At 36.4% G+C, this 12,575-nt stretch overlaps 4 protein-coding genes and 1 non-coding gene across 8 annotated transcripts in view; 3 read left to right on the top strand and 2 right to left on the bottom strand.

Moving 5' to 3' along the window:
* Window positions 7-2,807, top strand: LOC107628885 (probable LRR receptor-like serine/threonine-protein kinase At2g16250). The gene is made up of 4 exons (XM_016331510.2): window positions 7-312; window positions 495-623; window positions 1,470-1,492; window positions 1,848-2,807. The coding sequence occupies exons 1-4, from the start codon at window positions 149-151 to the stop codon at window positions 2,429-2,431; spliced, it is 900 nt and encodes a 299-aa protein (XP_016186996.1). The 5' UTR covers window positions 7-148; the 3' UTR covers window positions 2,432-2,807.
* TRNAQ-CUG lies at window positions 3,503-3,574 on the bottom strand. The gene has a single exon. It is a non-coding gene; the product is annotated as a tRNA-Gln (tRNA).
* Window positions 3,652-6,938, top strand: LOC107628886 (transcription termination factor MTERF2, chloroplastic). 2 transcript variants are annotated; one of them, XM_016331514.2, is made up of 6 exons: window positions 3,652-4,491; window positions 4,699-5,107; window positions 5,181-5,396; window positions 5,523-5,615; window positions 5,970-6,244; window positions 6,345-6,938. In XM_016331514.2, exons 1-6 carry the CDS (start codon window positions 3,752-3,754, stop codon window positions 6,610-6,612), a joined length of 2,001 nt encoding a protein of 666 aa, XP_016187000.1. In that variant the 5' UTR covers window positions 3,652-3,751; the 3' UTR covers window positions 6,613-6,938. The 2 variants fall into 2 exon arrangements, with proteins under 2 accessions (XP_016187000.1, XP_016186999.1); XM_016331513.2 differs by having other exon boundaries at window positions 3,653-4,491; window positions 5,508-5,615.
* Window positions 7,055-12,464, bottom strand: LOC107628887 (phenylalanine--tRNA ligase alpha subunit, cytoplasmic). Of its 2 annotated transcripts, XM_016331515.2 has the most exons (18): window positions 11,932-12,464; window positions 11,735-11,857; window positions 11,496-11,588; window positions 10,977-11,033; window positions 10,485-10,540; window positions 10,277-10,369; window positions 10,047-10,137; window positions 9,473-9,510; window positions 9,332-9,370; window positions 9,138-9,214; window positions 8,972-9,056; window positions 8,782-8,878; window positions 8,376-8,472; window positions 8,092-8,163; window positions 7,878-7,944; window positions 7,680-7,805; window positions 7,419-7,473; window positions 7,055-7,311 (listed from the first exon to the last, which is right to left on the bottom strand). In XM_016331515.2, exons 1-18 carry the CDS (start codon window positions 12,076-12,078, stop codon window positions 7,258-7,260), a joined length of 1,467 nt encoding a protein of 488 aa, XP_016187001.1. In that variant the 5' UTR covers window positions 12,079-12,464; the 3' UTR covers window positions 7,055-7,257. The 2 variants fall into 2 exon arrangements, with proteins under 2 accessions (XP_016187001.1, XP_020973622.1); XM_021117963.1 differs by lacking the exon at window positions 9,332-9,370.
* LOC107628888 overlaps window positions 12,248-12,575 on the top strand; it is a 2,481-nt gene continuing 2,153 nt past the window's right edge. The window contains exon 1 of one of the 2 annotated variants that reach the window (XM_016331517.2): window positions 12,248-12,439. In XM_016331517.2, coding sequence (XP_016187003.1) covers window positions 12,297-12,439 — 143 coding nt within the window. In that variant the 5' untranslated portion in view covers window positions 12,248-12,296. The remainder of the gene's footprint in view (window positions 12,440-12,575) is intronic. The other variant, XM_016331516.1, reaches the window with a different exon arrangement.

Raw genomic sequence — 12,575 nt, 5'->3', positions numbered from 1 at the left:
AATCAAAAGGATTGACATCCGATCAACTCAGAAGGATGCTTACTTGTCGGAATTGGATTTTTTCAATAAGGTTTCTCATCCGAGATTTGTTCCCTTGTTGGGTCACTGCTTAGAGACTGAGAATGAAAAGTTTCTCATTTATAAAGCTATGCCAAATGGGGACTTGTCGAATTGCTTGCACTACAAAAAGACGGTGTCTGAAGATGATAAATTGAAGTCACTGGACTGGATAACAAGGTTAAAAATTGCTACTGGAGCAGCAGAGGCCCTGGCTTATCTACATCATGAATGTAATCCACCAATTGTTCATAGGTATGTCCAGACTCCCATCTTGCTAAGAATAGATGATCCTTGTGCTTGTCTATTGTGAAACTTCATATGATGTATGGTTGAAATTTTCCGTTTTTTCTGTAAATTCTTGTCTTTATTGTTAGTTTGTTGAATATGTTGCAAATTGTAAACGCTTGTAATGAAAACTCACCTAATTCTTGTAGAGATGTCCAAGCAAGCAGTATACTTTTAGAAGATAAATACGAAGTTCGGTTAGGGAGTCTAAGTGAAGCATGCCCTCAAGATGGGGATACTCAACAAAGCAAAATTACCCGGTTGCTACGGTTGCCCCAGTAAGTACTCCACTAACAATTGTATCTGATAAATACCATGAACATGATCTGACAGGTCTTTGAGAATTCATTTTGCATTGCATTATTGTGCTTTCTTTGACTATTCTTTATTCTGTTTATTGGTGGAAGATGCATATGTTTTGAAGAAGTTGATTTATTTGAGTTAAGTATTTGAAAATTGCAATGCGTCCTTTGTGTGCTAGATTTTCTAATAATTGTAACTAATTTGTTTGCATAATCCATTTTATCATAAGGAAAAGAAAGTTGTTTCATAATTCACGGTTTAAAACTTAATCAGTAAAGTCTTGGTATGTCAGTTATGGACCCTGTGGACCCATCTCTTTTGCATCTTCAATTAAACTAGGCTTGGTATATATCAGCATAGGATTATGCTGGTGTAGTACTAGTACACATAATGTACATTAGCATGTGGTTGAAATCCGCATTAGACTGCGATCTCTAGTTCCTTATGCATTTTCTTCTTGAAATTTTAATGTTTTTGAGCTTTGTCTATTGGGTGTAGTTATATTGCTTTAGCTTATTCAGAGTTGATTCCTTTAAAACATCAATTGCCTGTAGAAACTTACGGGCAGTAAGACCTTGGAATCTGTTCACATTTTGAGTACCGAAGTGTTGTCTTGGGAAATAAGTTGTGATGCAGTTGGATTATCTTATTATTGAATTATCATATAGTAGTTTTTTGTTCTTTCTTTCCTTTTTCTTTTGTCTCTACTAACATGCATTTGATTTGCATCAAGTTTTTTGACAAGTCATATCTTCCAAATGCATATTTTTGTAATAGAATAATATTTATCTAATGTTTGGTTTTCCATTTTTATGTGTCAGGTCTTCTGAACAAGGCACATCTGGTAAGTACAAATTCAACTTTACTTTCGGCAGTCGTTTTTATAGTTCCATGTCTTGACTTTCGATTGTATATCACACTTGCATAGTACCTCTTTCAAGTATCAACCTCCCCTTTTGACTGCATTGTGAGGGATTGTGGCAACATATAATTTGGTCTAGCAGAAATATCATGTTATATGGTAATCTAAATTGGTTTCAAGTGGCATTTTTTTGGGCAATAGCTGTGAAAGATACATTGTTATGTCATGTGGAAAAAAAAGAGAAAAAAAAAAATCTGGGCACATCTCATTGTCATTGCTACTTCTCTTAGGCTGAAAGTGGTTATAATTTGATGAATTTTATCTCCTTTGAAAACAGGTTCATCAACATCGGTTTGTGCCTATGACGTGTATTGTTTTGGGAAAGTTTTACTTGAGCTGGTGACTGGCAAGCTGGGAATCAGTGCAGCCAGTGATGCCGAAGCGAAGGAATGGCTGGAGCAGATTCTACCTTGCATTACTATTTATGACAAGGAGCGTATAACAAAAATAGTGGATCCATCTCTTATCGTTGATGACGAGGATTTATTAGAGGAAGTGTGGGCAGTGGCCATTGTTGCCAGGACTTGCCTAAATCCTAAACCTTCAAGAAGACCCCAAATGAGACATGTTCTTCGGGCTTTAGAAAACCCTTTTAAAGTTGTAAGGGAAGAAAATTCCAGTTCTGCTCGGCTTAGATCAACTTCATCGAGAGGCTCATGGAACGCTACATTGTTTGGTAGTTGGCGTCAGAGTTCATCCGATGTAGCAGTAATTCCAGCAGCCTCTAGTACAAGAATAGAAAGAGAGAGTAGTTTAAAGCATTCGGGAACTACCGGCTCGGAGATTAGCCTCCAAAATGTTGGTGGTGATATGTCATCCATATCTCCAGAACCATCTGGAGTTGAAGGCCTGAAGTCTTGAATATTGGTGATGATATATCAGGCTTTCCATTTGTGTTTCTGTTCACTAATACCACTTGCTCTTATTGATTTTGAGCATTGCATTTGGTATTGGAAGGTGCATATTGTATATTTCTAAGGTCAAAGTTGCATTCATATCCCTTGAACTTTGTCACTTTTCAAAGGGGATTGGGTTGTTTTTCATTTTCAGTGGTTATCAGAGTAATTTGGTGGACAGATAGAGAGATATGGAGAGCCAGAAGGAGGATGAATGCCATGGTAGATAATGCATATTTTTTATTGCTTGTTTTGGATAGAAACAAGCCACCATTTTTCCCCTCCCACTTGTAATTGATTTTTGATTTTTTTTTAACCCATTGTCTGATCTCTGTTCCTATCTTAGAATATAAATTCATTTGTTATCCAACACTAGAGTTAATGTTAGGGAGTCAACAGTTGATATGCTAACAAAATTGATGACTATATAGAAAGCAAAATGGTGTCATTGTTGTGAGTTAGATTAATATAGTAATTTCACTTGCAAGTAATTGCAATAAGATCATAATTTTTCTGTTCAACGGTTGATATGCTAACAAAATGAAACCTGTAATCTATCATTCACTGTCTTACTTGTATATATAAAGAATTAAACTCAACACTGCTTCAAGGTATATGCTCTTGATTTTAAAAAATAAGAATTTTTATAATTAAAAATTGTCTAATATTAGCTAGCTAAAATTTAGTATCATATATACTCCACTTATCTCAGAAAAAGAGACAGCATAAAAACAATGCTATAGTGATTCTGTTGGCCTTGTGCCAATATGTTGCTTATTGACTTTATAGCATTGACAATAGCTTTGTCTGGAATCATCTGAATACTTGTTTTCTTCCGGTATTACAACTTTATAATGAAAAAATGATGGATTCTTTCCCACATCTCTTTATTGGTTTTGCTTTATGAAATTTTCAATTTAATATAAACAGAAAATATTGTTTGCACAATTTATAAGGAAGCTAAAAAGTTTATCATGTCATAGTTCTATAAAACAGTTGAGAGGGGGAAAAAAAATTATTGAACAGAGAGGAAAAAAGGTCCCACCGAGATTTGAACTCGGGTTACTGGATTCAGAGTCCAATGTCCTGACCACTAGACCATGGGACCGAGATGTTCCAAGGTTCTTACTTTTTTATATTAGGGTTGTATATTTGAGATATTTTGTTCCGATTCCTGTTCTTCGTTAATCAGGAACTAACGAAATTTCGAACCTGAGCTGCAACTGTTAACTCTTATCCACTGCGAATTCCAATCACCATCTTCACCGAATCAATTACAAAAAAGATGCTATTTTTGTGTCAAAAATGCAACCTTTACCTTCTTCCATTCTCCTCTGTACCATTCAAATCAAAGTCCATCTGCAACCAAACTTCAACTTCCACCATTCTCAACTGCCATAACCCACATTCCCAAGATGCCCCAGATGAACATCATCACAGCCCCGTTCACCGTAAACACAATTCCAAATCCACAAACTTTCTCCTTCAGAACCTTTCCCAGAACAACCAGAATCAGCAGCAACTCACTGCTTCCCAAAAGATTGAACTTGAAGAACACCCCATCATGCCCCACCAAGAAAAGGTGAAACTTTTGGAACTTTCCCTTGTTAGGAAGAGGACCCCTCAGTTCCCTGGTTCCATCTATGTTCAGTCCCCAAGTGACTCTGATGTGGGTTCTTCTCTTCCACCTATAAGAAACCTTTTTCAATCAAGTGTTGACAATGATGGTGATGGTGGTGGTGGTGGTGGTGATGGCCATGTTGATGAAGAAGAGGAGGAGATGATAATGCGTGCAGTTGAGATTCGTAGGAAGGTGACTTTGGAGATTTTCAAAGAAGCCATGATGAAGGAGGGCAGGTTTGGAATCACTTACACTACTAACTTGGCTAATAGGCTGCAAGGTTTCCTTGACTATGTTATGATTGAAGCTGCTAGCTTGAAGAGGATGCCAGAATATTATAACTCTAGTTTCAATTTGCGCTCCAAAGCCGTCATTGAGGACTCCCAGGTTGTGCCACTTATCAGGTAAGGATTACTTGGATTGAAGCTAAGATGTTTGTTTTTTTGTTTCTGTGGAATGAAGTAATAACTTCATATGGTTAGGTAGATTTACTTGTATTAGTTATATTTCTTAATTCTTAATTTTAGTATGTCTTATGTTTGGAATTGAAAATGTTTGTGGTTATAGTAAATTTTGGAGGCTGCTGATTGGATTGTACTTGTGTTTTTTAGATGGTTGAAGCATAATGAACTATCATATCCCCAGATATCAAAGCTCATTTTGTTGTCAAGAGGAAGAATTGATTTGATAAGGGACCGTGTCCAGTGGTTGAAGTCGAATCATGTGAAAGGGGAGTTCCTTGGGGTTGCACTTGTTAAGGGTGGTGAGAATATTTTGCACCGCAGCTATAAGGAACTTGACGAGATTGTAGAGTATCTGGTGTCCAATGGAGTTAGGAGAGACTGGGTGGGTTATGTCATTAGTCGATGTCCTCAATTGTTGTCGTACAGCTTAGAAGAAGTGAAGACTCGTGTGGCGTTCTATGTCGACATGGGTATGAATGAGAAGGATTTTGGCACAATGGTTTTTGATTTCCCCAGAGCACTTGGTTACTTAACTATGGAAGAAATGAACCAAAAGGTACAGTAGTTTGATATGCAATGGTTTCTGATATATAGACATTATAAATTGATTCTTGAGTTGTAATTTTCAGGTTAATTACTTGAAAGAATTTGGGCTTAAAAATGAGGATGTTGGCAAGTTGCTAGCATTTAGGCCACAATTGATGGGTTGTAGCATTGAAGAACAATGGAAACCTCTTGTTAAGTATTTCTACTATTATGGAATCACTAAAGATGGCATGAGGAGAATGCTTACCCTTAAACCAATGGTCTTTTGTACCGATTTGAAGTTGAATATTGTTCCAAAGGTACCCTTAAACGAATTTGTACTAACGTAATCAGCAGTTTCTGTAAGACTTTTGTACCAGCATATTTGCTGATGAGGTTGCTAACAATATGGTACCTATTATATTATCAAGGTAAAATTTTTTCAGGACATAGGGGTTAGAGATGATGCAGTTGGCAACATGCTTGTGAAGTTTCCTACTCTACTCACTTACAGCCTCAACAAGAAGATTAGGCCAGTGGTTTGTCCTTCTATTCCCCAACTATGATAAAAATGTTTATATTATCAGTAACCATTTTCATATCTTCTTACAGTTATAGCCAAATACACAAATGAATAATTAGGAATCCAAATTTGTGTGAGAAGGGATACTTATGTCCTTGGTGTCATATAGTACTATATACTCTATGCTACTTCCGTCCATTAACAAGTGTTAGATTGACAAACTTGATATCCTGCTTTTTGGATATACCAATTCTGTCAATTCGACACTTATTAATGGACAGAAAGAATTGAAATAAATAATTATATGTGAATAAGATGATTCATCTAGAGACATGTATTGACTCATCTGCTGAAATTCAATGTGATGAAGGTTATATTCTTGATGACCAAAGCTGGAGTAACTGAGAAAGATATTGCCAAGGTTGTAGCTCTGGGACCTGAGCTCTTGGGATGCAGCATTGTACAAAAGCTTGAAGTAAATGTTAAATATTTTTTGTCTCTTGGCATACACGTCCGGCAGCTAGGCGAGATGGTTGCTGATTTCCCATTGCTGCTCAGATACAATCCCGATGTCCTTCGGCCTAAGTATGTTTATCTGCGGCGAACCATGATCCGACCTTTGCAAGATATCATCGAGTTTCCAAGGTATCATCACATAATGATACTTTGATCATAGATTACTTTTAAAGAATATTGCATAGTTTTCTTCGATTATCTATTTATCTACCTCCTATGTTGTTTTCAGGTTTTTCAGCTATTCTCTTGAAGGGCGAATTATCCCAAGACACAAGGTTCTTGTGGAGAATCAGCTTAATATTAAGCTGAGATACATGCTGGCTAGCAGTGACGTACAATTCAATAAACTGGTCAATGATCTCATCAGAAAGCGCAAAAAATTTCAGTCTGGTGTTGCCGGCGATGAGGAGGAAGAGACTCAATCCAGCGAAGAGGAGGAAGAGACTCAATCCGAGGCTGTTATTCCAGTGGATACTACTACTAAACTCCAAACATAAAATTAAAATTGATGACTGTATGGAGAGCAAAATGGTGTCATTGTTGTGAGTCAGATTAATATAGTAATTTCACTTGCAAGTATTTGCAATAAGATCATATTTTTCTGTTCAACGGTTGATATGCTAACAAAATGAAGCTTGTAATCTATCATTCACTGTCTTGTATATATACAGAATTAAACTCAACATTGCTTCAAGGTATATGCTCTTGATATACTTTGAAATGTGCATGTTGCACCACTCAATTGTTGTTTTCTTGCTTCTTTCATGTATATACTTTGTTGATTTTCAGAGGATGCAATCATGATTACAACTTGACAATTGCTTGTAAAATTCCTTGATTTGATCCCTTGTACATTAATATCCACAATGAAATTTATAAATTGTATAAGTGAAGTCTATGTAAGCTTTATCAATGAGTAGAAACGTTGTAACAAGGCCATTGATGCTAAAAATTCAGTGTTTTATATGAAAATAATAGTAACAAAACATAGCTGAAAAATAAAAAATGCTAATGCCATAACTTTCCAACACCAGAATTCTTCATAAGAGATCTAACTATTCTTACAGTTAATATTTGACCACAAAACTTCTTTCACTTTCTTTCAACAAATGACAAGAAATTCAATGGAAAAATGAATTGTTCTAGTTAATTCCAAGACGACAAATTGAATTTTTCTTTATGAGGCCAAGATCCACCTGCATCAAACATGAAACATACATGGTTTTATGACAATATCACTTGTAAAACTTAAAAAAAAAAAGTTGTTGCACGGGACCATATATTTGGTATAACTTAACAATACCTTGGGACCAAAGAGATCTCTGATGTTATCGATCCCATATAGTATCATCGTTGGCCTGTTTCCAGAGACAAAAGAACTTGTCAAAATCAATTTTGAATGAAGTTCAGTAGTTAGTTAATATGTTGTACTAAAATTCCTAGTGTTTTATTAGATTCAAACAGAAAATGAGTACCGAAACAGAAGAATTCATAGTAACTTTAACAAATGGATTTTCTATATTCTCAGCAATCAATCATGATGGTGTTCTCAAATTTTTCTCACCTTTCAAGGGACAGGCCCCAGGCAATAACTTGGACATCTTCTGGAAGTCCCATCGGCCGCAACATTTCAGGTCTGAACATGCCAGAATTTCCTACCTCTACCCATTTTTTAAAGCCTTCATGATAACTGTTAGGATTTGACCATGTTAATTCTCAGCACCAGGATAAGGAGATGCCAAATATTAAAAGAAGTATTCACCTGAAAATCTCCATGCTTGGTTCAGTATATGGATTGTAAGCAGGCTTGAACTTCAATTTGGTCATGCCTGATCTCAATAACAATGAAATTAATATGTTTTAGCTAGGAACATCAACAGTTTAACTATGCTACTAATGACCATATTTATCCAACATGACTGTGGGTCATAGAGAACATTACAATTGTAAATTGTTACGACATAAGAAAGTATTACCTAAGTGTGAGAAGAAATCATGTAGTACTCCTATTAAGTCACAAAGAGTGAGTCCTCGATCACATACAAGGCCTGAAAAAAAATGATGCTAGAAATGTTGGAATCATTTTGACAAATTTGAATCCCAAGATAAACAAAAACACAATTTAGAAGCAATCTGTAGTCTATTCCTTTGCCCCTTTTTTTTTAAAAAAAAAATTGCAGGACTTCAAGAGAGATAAATATCAAAGGTGTTTGTTTCATAAGGATGACAATGAATAATTTCAAAGAATTAAAACTTTTACCTTCAATCTGATGGAACTCAGCAAGATGTGTTCGATCAACTGCTTCGTTTCTGAAGACACGATCAATGGAGAAATATTTTTTGGGAGCAAATGGCTTCTGCTAAGACATTAAAACGAAGAGAAACAAAATTATATGATGCAGTCTATGTTTCAGTCCTTGAACATGGAAACATAATCACTTATTCTTGGGGAATAATCATTAAAGATGAATAAAAAACACAAACAAGTATACAATGCACACAAAAACAGACATACATATTCATATACATTACTTAGAAAATTCAATCTGCAATCATGAGGAAGAACAATAGCAGGAAGATGAATGGCACGTAAGATCACATGACATAATGATGTACACAAAGAAGAACCTGATAAGAAAAAATTGAGTTCAGACACAAATGGACACCTGCGCTAGTTGGTAAAGCATCCTCGAGGAAACAGCAGTTGTGTGCGTTCGCAGGAGGTTTTTGTTTGCTTCCTCTCTTTTCCAATCATATACATATCTACCAAGGAACAAGTTGTAAGGTTTTCCACAACATATTGGAACTTATATGTCTTGCAACAAATATCCTAAGTGTGCTCAAGGCGATACATACCCCCTAGACTCATAACCACCAGTTTCATGAATTTGCTTCACCCTCTCAACATAATCTTCAGGCAGTCTCTTTGTAGTTGAAGGAGCTGCAGATGTATGAGCCATGTTTACTCATAATGAAGCATGGAATGAGAGAATAGAATGTATAAAATTGTAGTTTCACTAACCGTCCAAAAAGAAGGTGTCATGTGAATCACGAGCTGGGTGTTGTTGGGGCTGGAACAACGCATCAAAGTTCCAGAAGCTGCAAATTATAACAATTAGATGTAAAGAGCAAAATGTTGCTGCTACATGCTATAATACACATGATGTGTACAATCTGTTGAACAGGGAAGGATATTCATAAGGAAACAACAGTTACCTGCTCTCAACAAAATTATTAGTTGGCATCTCCTCAAAACTGCAGCATCAGATTAGATCATAAAATGTTATACTTGAAAGTTGAAGACAAAAGTTGAACCAAAGAAGACATCAGCTTCCACAAAACAAAGATAGGACTCACCCCATGCAGAGGAAAATCTGTTTCAGTTGAGCCCGTACCTAAACATAGAGAAAAATTTCATCAGATGACCCAATTGTGCTTTCCAAATTTTTCTATCCAAATTTTTCTAGTAACACTTATAAATTCCGTAAAGATTGAACACGATTTTGTGCAGAGTCTGAGTATACACCAAATACCACGTTCCCTTTTAGCATTGATCATGTAAATAATGACAACAAAGTATAACATAGGCAAGGCAAGGATCTTATAGGGAAAGCACCATAATAAAATCACAATACAATGTATGCACGTAGTATAGTGCACACATGCATATATATAAAACCACTAAAATAAATGCATAAAAAGGCACTATACAAGGCATGTTTTGATCACCATCAAGTTTCTTAGCAAAACTCTATATCAATCCTCAAATTTAAATATCTAAAAATACAATACGTTTTCCTGCAAATGTAATTATGGATATTCAAATTGTCAGCAATAATAACAGACAATTCTTTTTTTCCTAATAAATATCAAGGGGAATGTAGTATTTTATGGGGCATGAGTGAAAGGAGAAGGAGAAAAGGTTCCTTGCCTTCAGCAATGGATGAAGATGGCCACCCTCAAGAGGAGCACCTTTAGCACTGTAATTGTACTCTTTGAACTCCAATTCTTTCCACTCACCACTGACATAAAGAATACAAAAAGGCAAGTTCATGAGATTGGGTTTTAATGCACTAAAATGTCCAAATAAAGTTGACGATTTAATGCAGAGGTTTTAAGTAAGCCCCATTTTTGTACATATTTGGACTACAAATAAAATACCTCTGAAAATTTTCCCGAGTCAAATCAGTCACAACCTGCTTTCTTTTGGGGGCATAATTAGGACCTTTTCTCACTGAGTAGCCCTTCCATGTTCTAGATCATAATATATTAATAAGAATTTCAACAAGAAAAGAATAGTCAAGTCATTCACTGCATGATCAGTATATATTCAAAATTCTTCATCACAACCAACAGAAATTATTATTACTGTGGAACAATAAGCTTTCGTGCTTTGAGTGCTTTGATATCATCTGAACCAATGCCCTGCATTTACCACATGGCAAGATTCTTAGAGATACACAATTTTCAAATGGGAAACTTGTAAAGCAAACAAAAGACTGACAAAGAAAGATCAACATAAGGAGATGGAAAAGGCAAAAAGTAATAATCCACCCAAAGAATTAAACGTCAACAGGAATTGATGAAAATGTTTCCCCAATACCCACAAAGCAACATGAAGTTGCATGTCATAACTAAAGAGACATGAAACACCTCAAATCATCGCTTCCCAACCCAAAATGTTGACCATATAGTTGGATATATCTCAACATTTCATCTCCTCAATTTCATCAAGATACTTCAGAATCCAAAAAGAAAAGGAAAAAAAAAAACTGCAGCAACCACTCTCCCAATCCAAGAAGGGGGAAACAAAGGAAAGGATCTCAGGATGTTGTGCAATTGAATTCAAACTAGTATTTACCTGTCCCTGCTGTATTTGAAGAAGCAGGCCTTTGACTTTGTCATCCACATTTTGAACCTGCAGGAATAAATTGGCTCATAAAATGTTTCATAACATGCAAAGTTACTCCCATTTCAAAGGACTGAGCAAGTATACAACTGTCCGAACACCAACAGAATAATTTCAATTACATGCATATGCACACAAAACAGAATTCTGAAAATAGAACTGAAAAATTAAAGAAAGAAGCATGGAGACACACTTTGTTAGTTGAGCAAAATAAGGCTTCAGACAGAGAGAGTGAGGGGTTCCAAAACCAAAACTCTAATGGCTTTAGTCACATATGGACTGAGCTCCAAGAGAGAGAGAGAGAGAGAGAGAGGCAAAACAATGAATTTGTTGCAACTCTAAATTCTCAATATATAACATTTGCAACCAAAATAGGATGCCATTCAACATACAGCCTCCTCCGTCGCCTCAAACCCTGTCCTCGCAACTCGACACTTCCGGGCAGAGTTAGATGAATGGAATGGCTTTTACCTTTCTAGTTACAAGTTGCTTGCCCATCTCCACCCATTTGTTCTTTGCAGCCTGAGCACAACCTATCTTGAAGACAGATGGATCTAACTTTTTCTGCAACCACAAAACACTTCCTTTTTAGTTCTCCCAACCAAAATTCTTCGCTACAAAAGGATAACAACTCAAATCTTCAGATTCATAGTATGTGTCAGCAGCAAAATTTCTAACACCATTTCTAGCAGAAATTAAGATAGAGTAACCTGAAGTTCATCTTTAGGGATACCCTCTGGTGGAATAGCATTGAAGAGTTGAAATTCAGGTGATCCAGTTGCAGTGTAAGTCTTCCCTTCATCCGTGAGAACCCAAGTTTCTCTCTTTATGTCCTGAAACTCACTCCAAACGTGTCAGAAGAACATTCTAGAAAGTTCCATCGGAGAATGGGAACAGAAAGAGTTACCTCAGCATCGACGTATCGAAAACCGTGGAGGCTCTTAATCACATTGACGATTTCGTTATGGTCGATGTTTCTCTCAGCTGCAAATTCACCCGAATCCTTAATCTCCTCGTTGTGTTGGAGGTATCCCAGAATCGCCTCTTCCGCCATTTTCAACGAGACACACTCCTTCGTTTGCGCCACCACCGGAAAGTTAAGTAAGATAGGTTTCAATCTGAGTTTGGAAGAAAAACGGGTCGGACTTAAATGACCCGAATTGTTTGGGTTTGGGCTAGCCGTTGGCCCAATTACGGTTTTTGTACGGAATTTTTCTGATTTAGGGTTTAAGGGTTTGATAGGAACAAGAAGAAAAAGCTTAGCAGTGTGCTATGGCTTCCACAATGCTGTGTAAATCAGCTGTGAGAGTGGCATCAAGGACGCTCGCGAATCGTTCTAGAAGCTTCGCTCAGAGATCTTCAACTCCGTTTATGGTTTCTTCGCCTTCTTCAACTCATATTCCTCGTGCTTCAAGGTACAATTGCAACACTGCGCTTCCCCGTGTTTCTTTTGCTTTCAAGTTTCAATTTTGTTCCTTTATTACAGTAAGATGAGCTCAAAATGTGTTTTTTTTTTTTTTTTGGAATAATTTTGAATTAAAAAGCTCTCAT

This window comes from Arachis ipaensis, chromosome B03 (assembly GCF_000816755.2).
Source record: "Arachis ipaensis cultivar K30076 chromosome B03, Araip1.1, whole genome shotgun sequence".
Classification (NCBI taxonomy): Eukaryota; Viridiplantae; Streptophyta; class Magnoliopsida; order Fabales; family Fabaceae; genus Arachis; species Arachis ipaensis.
The sequence above is the reverse complement of the archived record's forward strand: the minus strand, read 5'-3'. Positions and strand labels throughout refer to the sequence as shown.